Raw genomic sequence first — 19,169 nt, 5'->3', positions numbered from 1 at the left:
AGACAAACCTCTGTGCTTTTGAGGCCAACTTGGTCTACAAAACAAGTTTCAGGCCATTTAGGGATATATCATGAGACCCTGTCACAAAGAATGCAGGGGAGCTAAAGCTTCAAGACGTCACTCTTGAAGACGCTAGGACCAAGAAATGTTTTCTGGATTGGACAGTGGTTGTGCATACCTTTAATCCGAGTACTCAGGAGGCAGAGGCAATAGGATCTTTGTAAATTCTAGGCCAGCCTCTACAGGTCTACAGAATGAGTTCCAGAACAGCCAAGACTATACACTATACAGAGAAGATATACAGAGAAGAAGAAGAGGAGAAGGAGGAGGAGGAGGAGGAGGAGGAGGAGGAGGAGGAGAGAAGAAGAAGAAGAAGAAGAAGAAGAAGAAGAAGAAGAAGAAGAAGAAGAAAGGAACTGTTTTCTGAGCAAAGTTACAGGGAATGAATGAGGCCAACCTAAGAGAGGCCATGTGGCAAGGCCACAGAGATGAGACTGCCCACACCCATTGGAGCTCAGATGCTAGCAACACAAATTCCCCAGAGCTGAACATAGAGCTGGCCCTGCTGGTTTTCAGTCTTGGTTTGACCCAATGCCTCCTTTCTATACTCTCAACTCCTCTCTTTAAAGAGGTTTGAACTCTGGTATTTTATCTTGGAGACACTAAACTTGTGTTTTTATTTATTTTATTTTATAGGGATCACACCTAGGAGTTTGTCTTCAGACACAAGAGACTTTGGACCTAGACTTCAGAAAACCGTGAGAACTGATAGAGCTTGGGGACTTTTGTAAATGGGGTAAATCCATCTTGCATTATGAGACAGCCATGCCATTTTGGTCCACTGACAGATGTGTGGCTTGAATCTGGAAACTTCCCACTATGTTCATGTTTTCAATGTTCAGGACTCGGTGATGTTATTTGGGAAGAGCAAGAAAGTTGTGGGAAATGAGGAACAGCTGGAAGAAGTTAGTCACTGGGAATGTATCTTAGCCACATCTGTCTTGATCTCTATCCCACCCCCACCCTGCTGTAAACTGAGCCGACAGCTAGCACACAACATGAGTTTTATTGATGTTATTTATTGTATAACATTGTCAGTTCCAATTTTACAAAGTGCATTAAGATTAAAGAATGGCAATAGAAAAGCATTTCAGCAATATAACTTGCAGCCATGTTGAAAACAGTGATACACTATATTATGTTTGAAAGTCAATTACCTAGCTGGGCAGTGGTGGTGCATGCCTTTAATCCCAGCACTCGGGGAGGCAGAGGCATGTGGAGCTCAAGGCCAGCCTGGTCTACAGAGTGAGTTCCAGGACAGCTAGGGATACATAAAGGAACCCTTTCTCAAAAAATAAAAAAGTCAATTATCTAAATTAAACTATCCATGCATATAATGCAGGTAACATACTGCTACTGGGATGATCTACTCAACTAATAGTATTCACTGTGCATTATGAATTGTCCTAAGCCTAGGAATGAATAGATAAATGATATAAATGATCAGAAGAGAGGTCTTTGTTCTTCTATTATTGGCACTATGATAGCCATGTATTATATGTCTTTCTCACCCCACTTGTAAGATGACTTACCAACAAATATGAAACTTTATGGATTTGTTTCTCTTTCTTGTCACTTTTCCCATAAGACTTTTTCACGGAGATATTATAAGTATAAATTACAAAGTGTTTTGAGTGTATATAGTGATAGCCTTAAATGCTGCATTTGAAATGGATGCAATATTAAAGTTTCATTAGAACTCTACTTTGCTCAGGACTATTAAGAAAGAATTGATCCAAATGTGGCTGAAGTGCCCAGAGACAAAGTCCTTCAAAGGCTCTATTGACATAGAATGGGTCGGCATGGGGAAGGTCAACCACATTCAAATAAGTAACTGGGGCTTGAGAGATGGCTCAGTCACTAAAGGCTAGGCTCACACCAAAACATCAAATAAGTAACTGATTAAAATGATTAAATTTTAACTGATTAAATTTTAAACTGATTAAATTTAAAAAGCCCTGACCTCAGTTTATAAAATCAGGACATTTTTAAAAACAGAACAAAGAACCATATCCCATACTGTACACGGTGATAATTTTTTAGCATACAGCCAAAATCTTTAAGAATTAATATTATCACTATAGTCTGCTGCCATCTAGATTTTGAACCTTTCATTTTCACTTCTACAAGTATGGCACCAAAGCATAGGAGTTCTGATCAAAACATAATGCTCTGTTGCAATTAAAGTTATCAAGACTAGCTATCAATAGAGTTTGGTAAGAGAATAACCAATAATCATCTTTTACAACAATACTTTATGCCTATGCATCCTCAAGGAAAATTCAATAGAGCTAGGTATGCCGGTTTACGCTTATAATCCCAGCACTCAGGAGGCAGAAGCAGGAGTATTGCTGTTCAAGGACAGGTCGATCTACACAAAGTGCTAGCAAGTGAAGGCGTAAGTCATAAACAATGCCACACCAGTTTGGAATTATGATTAATAGGGTGGTATTTATTTAAAGGGGAAAAAACTTACAGATCACCGTCAGCCCTCTGCGCAACCAGGAAGGGAGTCTAGTCGCTGTCGGAGCAGGAAGTGAAGAGAGAGAGGAGAGGGAAGTGGCCGCTTTTTTAAAGGGAGAGAGACCACGCCCCAATGGGCTGGTATCTCAGCGGTGATAGGCTGGAGGAGTGGGAGGACCTCCCATAACAAGCAAGGACAACTAGGACTACATAGTGAGAATGTGTCTTGAAAAAATAAACAACAAAACACACACACACAAAGTAAAACTCTAAGGAAACAGAAATTGTAAAAGTCCCTACTGTGGAGTCAAAGGCACATGGGTGGCAAAGAAAGGTCCTCTTTCTGATCACACATGTCTATACTAAACCGGGCGGTGGTGGCGCACGCCTTTAATCCCAGCACTCGGGAGGCAGAGGCAGGCAGATCTCTGTGAGTTTGAGACCAGCCTGGTCTACAAGAGCTAGTTCCAGGACAGGCTCCAAAACCACAGAGAAACCCTGTCTCAAAACACCAAAAAAAAAAAAAAAAAAAAAAAAAAAAAAAAAAAAAAAAAAAAAAAACCACATGTCTATACTATGCTAGATACTTCTTGGCTATGTTGATTAATAAACACAACCATGGAGTGCTGGTCCATGTTGCAACACCTCACAAGATACACATGGCATCTTCCTCCCAAGAATTTGGCACTCCAGTACAAAATCACACATGCTAAATAATTGCTGAAAAGATTAGACTTCCAGTCAAAGTTAAGTACTATGCAGACAAGTTCATGGGTCCAGGAAGAGAGGATGGTGAACTCTCAAGCAGCCGGAATGGTAAGAAGAGATCATTTCTTGCGATCTTTGTCCTTCTTTACATTGGTGTTCACCTGGGCCTGCGACGTCTCAGAGGCGGCCTTCATTTTATAAAAATCTATGATTTGCTCTTCTAATTTTCTTCTCTCTTCTTCCAGTTTCAAGGTCTCCTCTTGTTGGATTCTCCTCAGGTGTTCAAATTTGTCCTGCAGCTATTTAAAGAAGAAGAAGGAGAAGGAGGAGGAGGAGGAATAAGAGGAGGAGGAGGAGAAGGAGAAGGAGGAGGAGGAAGAGGAGGAGGAAAAGGAGGAGGAAAAGGAGGAGGAAGAGGAGGAGGAAGAGGAGGAGGAGGAGGAGGGAAGGAAGGAAGGAAGGAGGAGGAGAAGGAGAAGAAGAGAGAGACAGAAAGAAAGAAAGAAAGAAAGAGAGGGGGAGGGAAGGAGGGAGGGAGGGAGGGGAAGGAGAAGGAGGAGAAGAGGAAGAAGAAAAAGAGGAAGAAGAAGAAGAAGAAGAAGAAGAGTCACAAAGATTTGTGAAATCCAAAAGGCAGTGTATAACCCAAGAAACACTTCTTTGAAATCCTTGGACTTCTACAAGGTAAATGGAAGCCCTTAAAGGGAGTCCAGGGCTGGGTGGTGGTGGCACATACCTTTAATTCCAGCACTTGGGAAGCAGAGGTGGGCGACCTCTGTGAGTTTGAGGCCAGCCTGGTCTACAAAGCAAGTTCCAGGACAGCCAGGACAGTTATATACAGAAACCCTATCTCTGAAAAAGGGGGGGGGGTCAAGTGTACCACTACTGTGCTCCCTAAAATTACAAAAACTAAACGTCATAGTATAATTGGTTTCTAGTTCTGTTTCTAGAATTGAGCAGTGGACCATTCTAAACCTATTATATTTATATTTTATATTATTAGATTATAGGATATGTGAGGGTGTCAAGGAGATGGGGGTGAGGGTTAAAGGCAGAAGAAGAAAGCAGAAGCAGGTAGCAAAATCCAGATGGGCATTTGAAAGTTGGTTTCGCATAGGTTTTTTGTTTAGTTTTGTTTTGTTTTTTGAGACAGGGTTTCTCTGTGTAACAGTCCTAGCTGTCCTGGAAGTAGCTCTTGTAGACTAGGCTGGCCTTGAATTTACAGAGATCCTGCCTCTGCCTCCCGAGTGCTGGGATTAAAGGCGTGCACCACCTCCACTTGGCTTTTGTTACAGGTTTGAATCAAAGTTTTACTCTGCTAACTCGAGTTGACTATATTCTCTTGTGATTTTGTCTGTAGTTGGTTTTCTCCTTCCACCATGGATCTAACTCAGGTTAGATCTAACTCAGCTTCAGCAGCAAGCACCCTTACTTCCTGAGCCATTCTGCTGGCCCCAAACTGGTCCATTTTGAAGCCTAATTTGATATTACATCATTTAGCATGGGTGATTTATTCCATTCTGGTTTGGTCTTATATATTAAAATCTAATGCAGGAAGTTAGTGTAAAACTCACCTCCCCTAATTTTTGAAAAATAAAAATAAAATTATATTTATTAATTTATTTCATATGGGGTGGGGTAAGCACAAGCTGCAATGCAAGTGTGTCAGTCAGAGAACCACTTGCAAGAGTGACTTCTCTCTCCTTCCACCATGTGTCTCAGGGATGGAATTCAGGTCATGAGGACTGGCGGTAAGTGCCTTAATCTGCTGAGCTATCTAAATGGCCCAACTTCCAGTAACTTTGGTTTAAAACACTGAAAAATTTTTAAACCTTATGAAAGGTACACAAAAGATAAAGAGAAAATAAGCAAAGCATGAGGCTACAGAAGCATTAACAAATAACAGATAAAAACAGCAAGAGAGGAAACAAAGGAATTGGCGATACAGTCGGCCAACAGTAAAATGGCAACATTCAATTCCTATCGATCAATAATCACTTTAACTGTAAGTGGATTAGACTATCTAATTAAAACATAAGTATTTAATGTTTTTAAGGCAGTGTTCAGTAGAGCATTGCCTACAAGAAAATGTTTTTCTTATACACACACACACACACACACACACACTAACACGCATGCACATGGGCATATACACACAGAGAGATTAATGATAATAATTCATCGAGGAAAAAAGAAACTTTCAGCCAAAATCTATAGTAAGGAAAAAAATCTCTCTGAATAATAATAAAGAAGCCAATTTGTTCAGCAGATACATTTGCAAAATATACTGTTGTGTAACACTTTCCTCCAAGATTCAAACCTTCCATCTTGGAGGGAAGCTAGTTACGACACAGCATGTTTAGAAGGAGGTAAATCACCAGATGGTCCTAGTGAGGCCAAGGATTCCATCATGCAGGGAAAGTCAAGTTCAGCTGAGGTCGGGGATCCTTGATAGCTTCAGGAAGTCCCTAAAACTGACCAGATTCACTAGACACGCCTCTCCCTGGGCTTATATAAGCTGTGGGGAATGCTGAGAGACACTCGCAGACAAAACAAGCTGCCTGGAAGAAGCAGAGAGAGCCGCTGAGCTACCTGGAAGAGGCTCAGATCACCTGAGCTAGCTGAAAAGGATACCCTCCAACCTGCTGAGCTACCTGCAGGCTGCGCGGTAGGCTCCAAATTCCCAGCTCTTGTGAGCTGTTGTCCTTGCTGGGTGGCTTTGGTGATGTAGCTGTCTCTGAGTCATTTCTGCTCCTGTAAGTAACATCTCACCCATCTTCCTAAAGTCACCCCCAACAGGGCTAATGGATTCCCCAAGTTGGACTTGGAATAGGAGAAACTGAGAATAACAAATTGATATTATAAAGGACCCACGAAGTTTTTTTGTAGGGAATATTAAATAATACAAAGTAGAATTTAGCTTAGGGAGCCCTCCCAGGACTTTTATCAGGGTAGGACAATCCTACCAGGAGGAAAAGACAACCTTGGTTAATACCTGCCTGGTAAAAGCGATCCAGGATTGTCTCTGGATAACTGTGACAATATTTTATACTGTAAATGTTTCTATTTGTCCAAAAGGCCAAACCTTGAGATTTCTGTCTTTGTGAAGCATGTTTAATTACTCAAAATGTAACTTGAGGTCATAAAACTTTATAAGGCAATAGGAATGGGAGGGTGGGGGTGATGCCTGTTCATGGCCAATTTTTCTTTGGACACTAGCAAACACTGGACACATGACTAGGAAACAATGGACACATGTTATTATTAAGAGTTTTTCCCCTTATTTTTCCTGAGTGTGTGACATGAGTTATCACCAAGGGGGATGGCTGGTTTCTCTGCTACCTCCTCACTTTAGAGAGTCATCAGTGTCCTATCTAGGGTAAGGAGATGTGTGTCTGTGTTTCCACAGGAATACTGTCACACAACTTATACAACAGACCAGAAAGGATAAAGAGACAGTGAAGCAATAGTAGTTCCAGGACAGCCAGGACCGCACAGAGAAATCCTGTCTCGGAGGGAGAAGAGGCAGGGGGGGACAGAAACTAAAGACTGAAGCCAGGCGGTAATGGTACAAAGCCATTGATTTCAGCATTTGAGAATCAGAGGCAGGCAGATCAAAAACAAAACTAAAGAGTGAATCCATAACTAAGTGGAAATAGTAAAATTATTGAAAACTGAAATTACAATATAAGGAAGTTTTCCAAAGAATACTCAGGCTATACCCTTTGCTAAAGAGATTAACAAAGTTAGAAATGAGTTTTAGTCGTGAAAGCAATGGAGAATGACCCTGAGGTGTTCGGGAGGTCTTTGAGGCAAGCTGTCTGGACAGGTGTCCCAGTGACTTAAGGATTCACTGCTGTGTAGCGCACAGTACTCCTTAAACTCCAGCCAAAATCAATAGGGAACGGCATGTCTGCATCTGACGCTCTAGCAGATACAAACTATAAATCTTGGGTTCTGTCATGACTCTATGGGCATGCACAAGGCAAGAGCTGTGAAGCTAAGAAGTCTCCTCATAGGTTTCAAAAGACATCATAGAGAGTCTAGGGGCCCTGTCACAAGATCATAGCTGCTACAGAGGACTAAAGACATCATAGATAGCCTAGGGGCCCTGTCATGAGATCATAGCTACTATAGAGGGAACTCTACTTAGGACGATGCCTGATGGAACTATGGAGATGGGGCAGGCCCCAAGAGTCCCTGTAGGGTTCTTGCTGGCAGAGCTGTAAGCAGAAGAGGCGCTGGGTGAGCTGAGAGGGAAGTCAGAGACACGGGGCACTCAAAATGCTCAGGGGGAAAAAAGTATCATTTCAGCCTATTATTTCATAAATGCTATATTAAGATCCTGTGTATAAATAGCTACTTTTAGAGAGATGGAAAGTTTCTTCCAAAATAAGAATCCCCGGGAGCTCATCCCCCAAAGAACAGGGCGCAGAGAACGGATGTGAGGTGGGTGATACGTGCCTCCTTTTCAGCATCCTTAAAGGTCAGTTCCTTCTCCTTGACCCGCTGCATGAACGTCTGCTTCAGCTCTTCCTCCTCCCTCTGACACTGATTGTGGAACTCTTGTCTTTTGGCTTCATACATCTCTTGGAAACTAAAAGCAAAAGTTCATCCCTTATATTTAAAACAGTGATAAAGGGCCAGCGAGATGGCTCGACAGGTAAGGAAGGGTACTTGCTGTCGTGCAAAAAGATCCGAGTTGATCCCCAGGACCCATGCTGTAGGAGAAAGGCAACTCCTACAAGTTGTTCTCTGACCTCTGCATGTGTGAACACACACACACACACACAAAAATAAATAAATAAATAAGTGTAACATTTTAAAAGTTATTTTCAATGCGACCATGGCGGCTACAACATGAATGTAATCTGATAGTACTGTCCATACTTCTGTAGCCAAAACGTTGTCGCTGTGACGTAACTGTTCTGTTCATTGGCTTTTCACCCGACTTCCAGCATTTCTATAACTTCTTTCTAATGCTTTTCCAGCAACCTCTTCTCCAAAACTTTTGTTGATTTTTATTAATAAATGCCAATACTTGATTATTCTTCCATGAACCTCTGTTTTGCATAGATACAAATGTTTTTTTTAAAAAACATAGTGCCTTCCCTGGAGCTCACAGTTCAAAACATGCAATACTGGACACACTCTAAGCTATAAACGAGCCCTGTCATGATGCTGCTCCTGATGCCTCCCCATCCCAGTCCAAGAACTATTAAAAACCTAAGAGTTCATCATGAGCCACCTCATCCTTCTTGGATGAGCATACCTGGTGGTTTTAAGGGCATCCTAACGGATCAATTTATACGTAAAGCAATGTCTTTTTTAAGATTTGTTTACTCTTAATTTTATGTGTATGAGTGTCTATCTGTACGCATGTCTATATAGCTTATATAGGCCAGGTGCCCACATAAGCCGGAAGAGAACACTGGGTCGCCTAGAACTGGAGTTACAGATGGCTGGGAGGCAGCAAGCGGGTGCTGGGGATTGAACCTGGGTCCTCTGCAAGAGCAGCAAGCACTAAGGAACCGCTGAGCCGGCTCGCTAGCCAGCGCAGGTTTCCCTCACCTCACTGGCTTGCTGTCGGGGCCCGTGTCGTTGAAGCCCAGTTGCTGCAGTCTGCTGCTCCTGTAGCACTCATAATGGTGGGAGTGGGTTTGATCCTTCAGATCTTCCATGTGCGTGCACAGCAGCAGATCCCGGAGCTTCACAAAGTCGCAGTGGTTCTCATTCTCCACTGGTCAAAAGGAAATCGGTATCAATCCGTTATGGAGGACTTCGGTTAGTGTTGTGCTGAATAAGCTTTCTACCGCTTTGGGTGTTCTCAGTCCAAATATTTGCTCTTTTTAAGTGCCATCTCCAACTTTTCCTCATTCAATTCCATTTCTCTCTCTCTCTCTCTCTCTCTCTCTCTCTCTCTCTCTCTCTCTCTCTCCCGCTCTCTCTCGCTCTCTCTCTCTCTCCCTCTCTCTCATCTGCATATTAAAAAAAAAAAACTTTGAGCTCACGAATTTTTTCTACTATTTATTTAGTCTATGTAATATCTGATCTTGCTTTCAACCTCACAGACCGGGAAAGACAGAACCTGAATGGAGAGATTGCCTCCAATCAGATTGGTCTGTGGGCGTGTCGGTAGGGCATTTTCTCGATTGCTAATTGGTGTAGAAGGGTCCAGCCCAATGTGGGCGGTGCCATCCTGGGCAGGTGGATCTAGGTAATAGGTGCTAATTTTTTCTTGAAGGCACTAGTACCTATTCTTCAGTTTTGTTAAAGTGAGCCCGAGAATTCTGAATGGCACCTTTCAGGAAGACAGAGACCGCGTGCGTGTGGCACATTGGTTAAAGGAGGAGACTTTGTAGGTGTGGGTCTAACTCAGCTTCTGGCAAAATCCTGTAGCGATGGTTCTCAACCTGTGGATCGCGACCCCCCTGGAAGTGTCATGTTGGTTTTCCTACATATCAGATATTTATGATTCATAACAGTAGCAAAATTATAGCTCTAACATAACAACAAAATAATTTTATTGTTGGGGGTCACCACAACATGAGGAATTAACGGGGTCGCCGCGTTAGGAAAGTTGAGAACAACTGTACCATAAGAATGGAATGTGTGTTGCTCATTAGCAACTACTAACCTACTAGCTAGTTAAGAGTTATCAACACTGGCCCAGATCAAAATGCTATTTGAGACTACGGATGACCAAGTATAGATTCAATCATCATGAGATTTAAACACGCTCTCATATTTACCTTGCAAAACTCCCCATGGGTAATGACGACCTCTGACCATTCTTTTTCCAACTTTCACCTCCTCCATACTTCCTACCACAGCAAAAGGTAGCAGCCCCTAAACAAATAAAAATGATACAAGTTTCCAGACGGTGATAGCAGAGGCCTTTAATCCCAGCACTTGGGAGGCAGAGGCAGGCGGAATGCAGTGAGTCCCACATAATTTTCTCACATTATCTTTACACTGAACACATAGACAATATTGGCAAGATGATATGAAAGCTGTTTTATTGATAGTATAGAAATTAACAGAAGAACTGATTAGAAATAAAGAATAAGGTGGGCATAGTAGTGCACATGCCTTTAATCCCAGCATTCAAGAGGCAGAGACAGGTGGATCTCTCTGAGTTTGAGACCAGACTGATCTACAGAGTGAGTTCCAGGGATACCAGGGCAAGATAGTGAGATCCTATCTCAGAAAATAATAATAAATAAATTAAAATTATGGTTAGTTAATGGATAAACAGCATAAAACCTGCTAATGAACAATATTATGCGTGTCCTCAGGGGGACTAGGGCATTAGTTTCATTGATAAAGTACACACTCTGTGAGCATGAGAACCTGAGTCTGATCCCACAAAAAAAAAAAACAGGCGTGAACCAGGTGGTGGTAGCGAATGCCTTTAATCCCAGCGCTTGGGAGGCAGAGGCAGGTGGATCTCTGAGCTCCAGGCTAGCCTCTTCCACAAAGCTAGTTTCAGAACAGCCAGGGATATCCAGAGAAACCCTGTCTTTAAAAAGAAGAAAACTCAATCTCAGGCTGGGAATGACGCTGAGCTTTCTTAGCATGTGTGAAGCTCAGGGTTCAATCCACACTGCTGAAAGAAAAATTCAATATAAGTGATGAGTGGGGTCTGGGAAGTGCGTAAATTAGGGGCTATCAAGAGAGACCAGATAATGAATATATAAAGACAGATGGGCAGGATAAACAGCTAGACTGCTTCACAGCATAATGGGAAATGGAGTGAGATGGAAAAGGAGAATCCATGGGACCCCTATAACTTACGAAACAAGACAGAATGTCGACTTAAAATGAATAAAGAATCTGAATGTACATTTCTGCCTAGGAAGACATAAAAATTTACATAAACCTGTGAAAAGACATTCCACATCTGCAGTCTTCCAAAATGCAAATCAAAAATACAGTGGGGTCCACCCATAATAAGTAATATAGCTGGAGTTTCTTAACATTTATATAGTATGAATTAAGACAGCGAAATTAAATCAAAATTCCTAGGCCAGGTGCTTTGGGAATCAATACAACACATCTCCAAATGATTAGATTAGTTGTCACAGGATCTAAGAATCCTACTTCTAGGTATATACCAAGGAGAAATTAAAGTACATGCCATCACAAACACTTGTACATAAGTGCTTATAATAACATTCTTTATAATAGCCAAAATGCGGAATAAGCCCAAATGTACTATATTCACACAATGGTCTCTAGGCATGTGCGCTTGAAAACATTATCCTAACTGAAGATAAGAGGTACAAAAGATTACATGTAATTCATCGCATAAAATATCTAGAAGAGGAAACCACAGGAAAATATCTATAATTTACATAAATCGGTGCATAAATTTACAAATACACCTTAAATGTATTTTCCCATCTGGGCTAACAATGCTTCCTCCAGGACACAAAGACCATCTAACAAAAAACTCAACACCAGGCATAAGAAGCCCACTTTTGAGCGGTTGGTCAATGTCGTCCAAGCAACTCCCAAAACATTACAGGTGATTGCTGTTGCCCATGGTTGCCCCTAAGAGGTAGAAGGAAAGCCTTATTGCTGAAGACACCATGCACTTCAGACATGGGGTCCAAAATTCCCTGAGCTAGAACTGACCTAAAAGCCTCTCCCTGAGGACTAGCTCTCATGGTTCTAGAAATGCCATGCAAGCTTAGCCCACTTTTGAGCGGTTGGTCAATGTAGTCCAAGCAACTCCCAAAACATTACAAGTGATTGCTGTTGCCCATGGTTGCCCCTAAGAGGTAGAAGGAAAGTCCTTATTGCTGAAGACACCATGCACTTCAGACATGGGGTCCAGAATCCCCTGAGCTGGAACTGACCTAAAAGCCTCTCCCTGAGGACTAGCTCTCATGGTTCTAGAAAGTGCCATGCAAACTTGCAAAGGAGGGAGGCAACCAACAGCCCTGCCCAGCTATGGTGCCTGAGAACAGCAATGATAACCAGCATGGAACAATAACCCTAAGAGTGTAGCAGTAGCACACATACCTTGGCAGTATCCAACAGCTCTCTAATCAGGCATAAGATCTGATTAGCAAGACAGAAAGCATGCCTGGTAGCAGAAAGCCAGCCAACTACCCCGGGCTCATGAATCATGGATCTTGGAGGAGATCCTACAACCACCACTTTCCTAAACCAGCATCATCCCTAACTATAGTCTGAATATTTGTCCTCATCGCCACAGATAAGTGGAGTCCTCACACCTCATCAAGAAAATTCTCTTTGCAACAGAAAATATTACATAAAACACAGCCCCAAAAAAATGCCGAGTTGTAGAGTCTGGGCCCAACAGATACACCTACAATACAACTCTCAAATCTAAGGTTCAGGGACCATTGTAGGAAGAGAGATCGGGATGATTGTAAAAGCCAGATAATCAAGGAGAGTGCTGTAAGACTGTGTCTCTTAAGAACCAACATGACTGCCTGCCTGACCAGGAGCTGAACAAGGACCACAGTAGACAGGCTAATGTGGGGTAGGGGCCCCAGGAGGTCTCGACCCTACACAAAGGACTCCAGGCAACTAATGTATCCTGAGGACAGGAGAAAGTCTTCCTCAGGGATGAGCACACCAACTGTTTCTCCAATACGAAATGGCCACACTCTGGAAACAAATATACAAGTTGTATTTCTATAGTTAAGCATGCATACATCCCTGTCTGTATCTGTATGTGATGTATATGTATATGTATGAAAAAAGAGGCCATGAATTTAAAGAAGAGAAAGGAGGGTTTGAAAGGAAAAGGAGAAATGATGTAATTATATTATAATCTCAAAAGGTAAATACTTTAAAAAATAGATATAAGATATAAGATAGTAATTGTTTGGAACCCGAGCGGTAGCCAGAGAGAGAGAGAGAGATGAAGAAGGATGTGAAACTAAGTTGTCCCTTGAGACATGGTCTGTCCTTGATCTCATTATGGAGCTGAGGATGGACCTGAACTCCTGAGCCTCCTGAGCCATCTTGCAAATACTGGGATTACAGGTGAGTACCACTATCATCTGGATAAGATATGTTTTCAAAGAAATGCAACTATGGTACAACTGTCCCCCAACGTAATTGCACCTATCTGTGAATGCATTAAAACCGCTGGACTTAAATGATCAATTGTTTACATCTTAGTCTAACGGATTAATACCAAAATCTAAACCTATTTGTTTCTGTTTGTTTTGTTTTGTTGAGACACAGTCTCACTATGCAGCCCTGGCTGGCCTCCAACTCCAAAAGCCACCTGTCTCTGCCTCCCAAACGCTGGGATTAAAACTGTGCCACCATGTCCAGCTTAATTTTTTAAAAATTAGATCTTAATAAAGCTATTTAATGAAAAGAGTTTGAGTCTTAGTATGAAAGAAGGAACCGAACTGAAGACATTTTGAATAAAACTTCCATCTTGAATAGGGGTCAAGTGATGTTTAAGTTCCCAAGACCGTCCCAGACCTCCCTTGGTGGATGGCATCCTGGCTGGCAAGCTGAGACATGAATGATGGGCAAACCACCCTGCCCTACGTGAGTGAGCCAACCAATGAGAATAAGATAAGCATACCACAGAACAGGGCTCCTAGGGAAGTCCCTAATCATAACTTGGCACAGGAGTACTATTGTCCCTGACCAGTCGGTTTCTGCCATGCTGCCCAAGCCAATAAAATCCTGCTTTGTGTGGCCTCTTGTGTCTGCTTGGATTGCTCAGGAGCCTTGGACACACAACAGTAAGAAAAAAGTTTCAAAAATCAAGAAACTAAATAGTTGGAGGTTTAGCTCTGTTGGGGGAGTGTTTGCCTGGCATGCACAACGTCCTGAGTTTGAACCCCAGCACTGTATAACCCAGGCCTGGTGGCTCCTACCTGTAATCCCAGTATTCAGGAGATAGAATTAGGTTGGGTCAGTCTCATCTACAGAGTAAATTCAAGGCCAGCCTGGACCACATGAAACCCTGCCAAAGAAGGTTGGAAAAAAGAGAAGGAGGAAGGGAGAGAGGAAAGGGAGGGAGGGAGGGAGGGAAGAAGAAAGAGAGGGAGGGGTGGAGGGTGGGTTGAAACATTTCCCCCACGATGTATTTTGAGGAAAAATGTATTGTTTATTATCTCCTGTCTGATACAAGTGATAATCAAGTGCAGATGATATCACATGTGAAGAGAGTTCAGACCCAGCAGAAGCAGCTTACATTCACTGAGGTGTTTGCTTGAGCAGCATCTTCGTCGTCCTCCGGGAACTGATATATCTGGATGCCATTGCTGTCCAGCTCACTCATGATGTTACTCTTGAACCTCTGGAGGTCGCTTTTGGAAAGTGCGTCGGCTTTGGCAATCAGTGGTATGATGTTCACCTGTTGGGAAGGAAGGAAGGCGGGTCAAATGTCACAATTTTCCAGCCTAAACCCTACTCCTGAAAACATTGTGTGTGTGGTTTGTGGTTGCGGCTGTTGTTTCTGACAGGATGATGGCTGGCATGCGGGGAAGAGGTCTGGAGTTACCCACAGGTGTGCCCCAGGGTTCTCAGCTACAGAGAATTTCTTGTTTGGGGGAGTGCTGATGATTTAAACCTCAAGCTTTGAATGCTATAGATAAATGTTGTACCCTGAGCTACTTCGTGACCCCTCATCTTTTATCAGAACTCAGGCTTAGAAGCTTTGACTTTGTTTCTCTTCTAAAAATCTCCCCTAAAACCTAGACAACAAAGAGGACCCTGAGAGAAACATGCATGGATCTAATCTACGTGGGAAGTAGAAAAAGGCAAGATCTCCTGAGTAAATTGGGAGCATGGGAACCATAGGAGAGGGTTGAAGGGGAGGGGAGAGGAAGGGAGGGAAGCGAATAAAAATATATAACTCAATAAAAACAATAAAAAATTTAAAACATCTTCCCTAATACCTCTGTATTTTAATCAGTAAGATTCAGTAGACCGATAACTTATCAAACTGGCTGACAAAAAGACTTCTCATCAAAATGCTGGGAGAAAGAGTTTTTCTCCTAGCTGTCACTCATGTAACCGCTTCTCCATAAATGCATGCTAACCAATAATAAGGTCTGGATGAATAAATATCAGCTTTATGTCAGTTGCCTTTATTTTCGAATTCTCAAAGCTCATTTTGCAAATTCTTAGACAAATCCCATGTTTTTCCAAACATTTATGCTAAACTAGAGGAGGGAAAAATCTAATAAGGGACTAGAAAATTTAATCAAATGAGCAAAATTTAATCTAAACTTGTGAGATATATATATATATATATATATATATATACACCTATTTAGTTGACCCTCTGTGAGAATACATGCTTATGATAAATTCAAGCAGATGAAAGTATTCTGGCGGGAGTTCTGGTCTTGGGGAGAATCTCTCTGAGGAACTACAACAGCTTAGAACAGGTCTTTATGTAACTATAATATTAATGGTATTTTTAAGATTAAAAACTTAACGGTCTCAAGGAGACAGATGAAAACTTTAAATTCAAAGTGTTACAGAGACTGAGAAAGCTTGAGATAATAGCCAGCATCTACTGTCCAATCCTTATGAATACAATGAATCTAGATAGACTTCAGAACAGTCTTCCAAAAAGCAGTGGTCCCTGTGTGCAAACTGGAGAACAGGCTGAGCGTGTTGGAGCTGAGGTATAGGGTCACTATACCTTTAAGAACCTGTCCCATTCCTGCGGTGCATTCTAGATAAGAGGGAAAGCCACACACATCACTGTGGCTGGAGAAACATGCGGTGGGCCTGAGTCTAGAGCCCCCCATGCCTCAACTACAGATTTTTCTAAAACCATGGGGTAAGACGTCTGACAAAGGAAATCCGCTTGTGATGGTAACACCTGTAAATCCAACACCTGGGAGGCTGAGGCAGGAGGATCATGAATTCTAGGGCAACCCGAGCTACATAGCAAGCTCCTTTGTGAAAAAGGCAGGTCCACATGTCTTTTAATCTCCCTCAGTGTTTTGCTTTGGGGTCTATTTTTATACAGAGGGCAGCAGCTACCTTCCTGTTCTGTTTTCTGAGTCTTCTCTGAGAGAATTCAAGACCAGAACCAGAAAAGATTCATGTTTCATTGTATCAGTGATACCAGTCAAAGATTCATAGGACAGTACCATATAGTAAATTCAATTTTTAATTATGTACAAATGGCTGTGGTCTGATTAGAATTTTTCTTTTCTTTTTTCGTTTTGTTTTTTGTTGTTTTGTTTTTCAAGACAGGGTTTCTCTGTGTTCTCTGTGTAGCTGTAGTCTTGGCTGTCCTGGAACTGGCTGTGTAAACCAGGCTGGCCCCAAATTCATAGAGACCCACCTGCCTCTGCTGGGATCATAGATAGGCATGTGCTATCACTGCCTAGCTGATCTGATTAGAATTTAATCACAGAAAAAAAATTCTAGTTTTAGCCCAGCAGTGGTGGTGCATGCCTTTAATTCCAGCACTTGGGAGGTAACAGCAGGTAGATCTCTGAGTCGAAGGTCAGCCTGGTGAGTTCCAGGACAGTCAGGGCTACACAGAGAAACGCTCTCTCAAAAAAACAAAAAGATTTCTTTCAAGTTTTATTTTAGTGTTTTTCCTGTACCTCTCTTTCCAAATGGGAAAAAAGTTGGGGAGTTGTTGGTTTTTCAGTTATTTTTGGTTATTGCTGATTTTGTTAAGACATAGTCTCACCCCGCAGTGCAGGCTGCCTGAAGACTATGTAGTCCAGGTTTGCTCAACCTCACAACTCCCCTCCTGCCTCATCCCCTTAAGTCCTGAGATTACAGGCATGCATCACCACACCAATCACCAATCAGTTACTGTTTCTATTAAATTTGCCTGGAATAGTAGCTTAAGATGAAATTCTATCAAACATTAAAATTTCCCTCCTCTATATTTTATATATTGATAACCTTGACTGTCTCAGAGCATATCAGTACTTGCAGATGGAAATTTTAAATTAAAGTTAGACTGTTATAGTGGGGTCTAATCCAGTTTGGTTACCAACCTTATAAGAGGGAGAAATGTGGCCTAGTGTAGTGGTGCATACCCCCAATCCCAACTCTGTAAAAACTAAGGCAAGAAAATCAGGAGGCTAAGGCCAACTTCAGATACATATCAAGTTCTAGGCCAGCCTGCACTACAAAAGACCCTGTCTCAAAAAAGAGAAAAAGAACGTTGTCCATACAGACACCAGTAGATCGGCCATGTGAGAAAAAGGAAAGAGGTGGCCACCTGCAGGTCAAGAAGATAAATGCTTGCACCTTGATTTTCTAGATCCCAGGACTACGTGAAAAATGATTTTTTTAATTGTTTAAACCATCCTCTCTTTGACATTTTTTTAGGAATGCCCTGAAAAATTCAGTCAAATGCTTTCAAGAACAACAGAAAAAATATTTAAATATATGCACATATTCTAAAATAATAGGCAGTTGCATATGAATGCTTCGCAATATGCTGTCATCTCAAAACATCCATTGGACCTTGAAAGACTGATGGTTTAGGAAACACACCCTTCGGTCAATGTTCTTCATCGTCACCAGGTCCAGGGACTTGAGGGAGTGTCCTGTAGGCGCAATGAAGTATAGGCACACATGGATACGGGAATCGTTATAGTCAACCAGGGAACGCTTGATCTTCAGCTCCTCCTGGAGATATGCCTCAAACTGAGCATCCAAGTAGTCAATTACTGGCTGGTAGCTGAAAAACAAATTATTATTTAAACATTTAGCATGACAGGTTAGTAAAATCAGAATCTAATGTCTTACTATTTAATCAACATTGTGTGCAATAAACAGTTTGTCACTTGATAAAAATCAATGCATTTTGCTGGGTAGGGGTAGCATACACCTTTAATCCCAGCACTTTGGGAGACAGAGGCAGGAGGATCTCTGTGAGGTAGAGGCCAGCCTGGTCTACACAGAGTTCCAAGACAGCCAGGACTACACAGAGAAACCCTGTCTTGAACACCCCCCCCCAAAAAAAAGATGCGTTTCATTGGCCATTAAATACAATCCCAAAGTAGGGGTGTGGCTCAGTGGTAGAATGTATGATATCCAAGTCCCAGTCCCTAAAGAATGTGACTTTATTTTAAGGGAAATGGCGTTATAGCTGTAATTTCGAAATTTTGAAGCAAGTCATAGTAACACATTTCCTATAATCCTAACACCAGAAGTCTGGGGCAGGAGGATTGCTCTGAGTAGTCAGCCTAGACTACTTAGTGAATTCAAAGCTAGCCTGGGATATATAGCAAAACCCAGTCTCAAGAGAGAGTGAAAGATCGAAACTTGAATAAAGGTGACTGGGACCCTGTGTCCACATCCAGTGACAACTGTCCAACACATAAAGATCAGTAGAGATCGCTGTGTGACGGCAGAAGTACAGATGAGTGACGGCCGGCACCTGCAGCTACAATAAACAAGGGCTTTTTTCCCTAAAGCCCTGGTCTAGCTGGACTCTAGAAGGCACCTTAAGCGATTTTTCACTTGCTCTGTAGCTCTCCCGGTTGGGTTTCTGTCAAGTTGACCCAGGCTATAGTTATCTAGGAAGAAGAACCTCAGCGGAGAAAATGCCTCCTTCACACTGCGTGTGTACAACTCCGCCGGGAATTTTCTGGCGTAATGACCGCTGTGGGAGGGCAGAGCTCGCTACGGATGGCTCCATGATGGTCTAAGAAAGCAGGCTGAGCAAGCCGCGAAGAGCACATCACCCTTCCGTGGCTTCTGCTTCAGCTCATGCCTCGGTTGGTTTCTGTCAATGGGAAGGACTATGTTTAGGGATGTGTAAGCCTCTCCTGCCCATGTTGCTCTGGGTCATGGTTTCTTACCACAGCAGTAGAAACCAAACTAGGATCGGAGCCCAGCCTGGTTTCCAGCTCACAGCAAATCCTCCTTCTTTGGTTTCTTCTAAGCTCTGACCCCTTGCTTCTGGATTTCTGGACTGTAGATGTGTGAAA

General features: G+C 42.3%; 1 protein-coding gene across 1 annotated transcript; it reads right to left on the bottom strand.

Moving 5' to 3' along the window:
* Positions 1-3,350: 3,350 nt before the first annotated feature.
* Septin14 (septin 14) lies at positions 3,351-17,996 on the bottom strand. The gene is made up of 7 exons (XM_041648489.1): positions 17,983-17,996; positions 17,728-17,914; positions 14,435-14,596; positions 9,984-10,080; positions 8,803-8,971; positions 7,696-7,828; positions 3,351-3,530 (listed from the first exon to the last, which is right to left on the bottom strand). Exons 1-7 carry the CDS (start codon positions 17,994-17,996, stop codon positions 3,351-3,353), a joined length of 942 nt encoding a protein of 313 aa, XP_041504423.1.
* Between the last annotated feature and the right edge of the window lie 1,173 nt (positions 17,997-19,169).

This window comes from Microtus oregoni, unplaced genomic scaffold (genome assembly GCF_018167655.1).
Source record: "Microtus oregoni isolate MIOR12 unplaced genomic scaffold, Mior012 000003F_ref0000135, whole genome shotgun sequence".
NCBI lineage: Eukaryota > Metazoa > Chordata > Mammalia > Rodentia > Cricetidae > Microtus > Microtus oregoni.
Note: the sequence above shows the minus strand (reverse complement) of the source record. Positions and strands in the feature narration are given on the sequence as shown.

Coding starts and splice junctions, on each gene's coding strand:
- Septin14 (XM_041648489.1), bottom strand. Junction 7,829..8,802: donor CCCGACAGCAAGCCAGTGAG/GTGAGGGAAACC, acceptor TTTTGCTTTTAG/TTTCCAAGAGATGTATGAAG. Junction 3,531..7,695: donor TTAAGGATGCTGAAAAGGAG/GCACGTATCACC, acceptor TTCTTTAAATAG/CTGCAGGACAAATTTGAACA.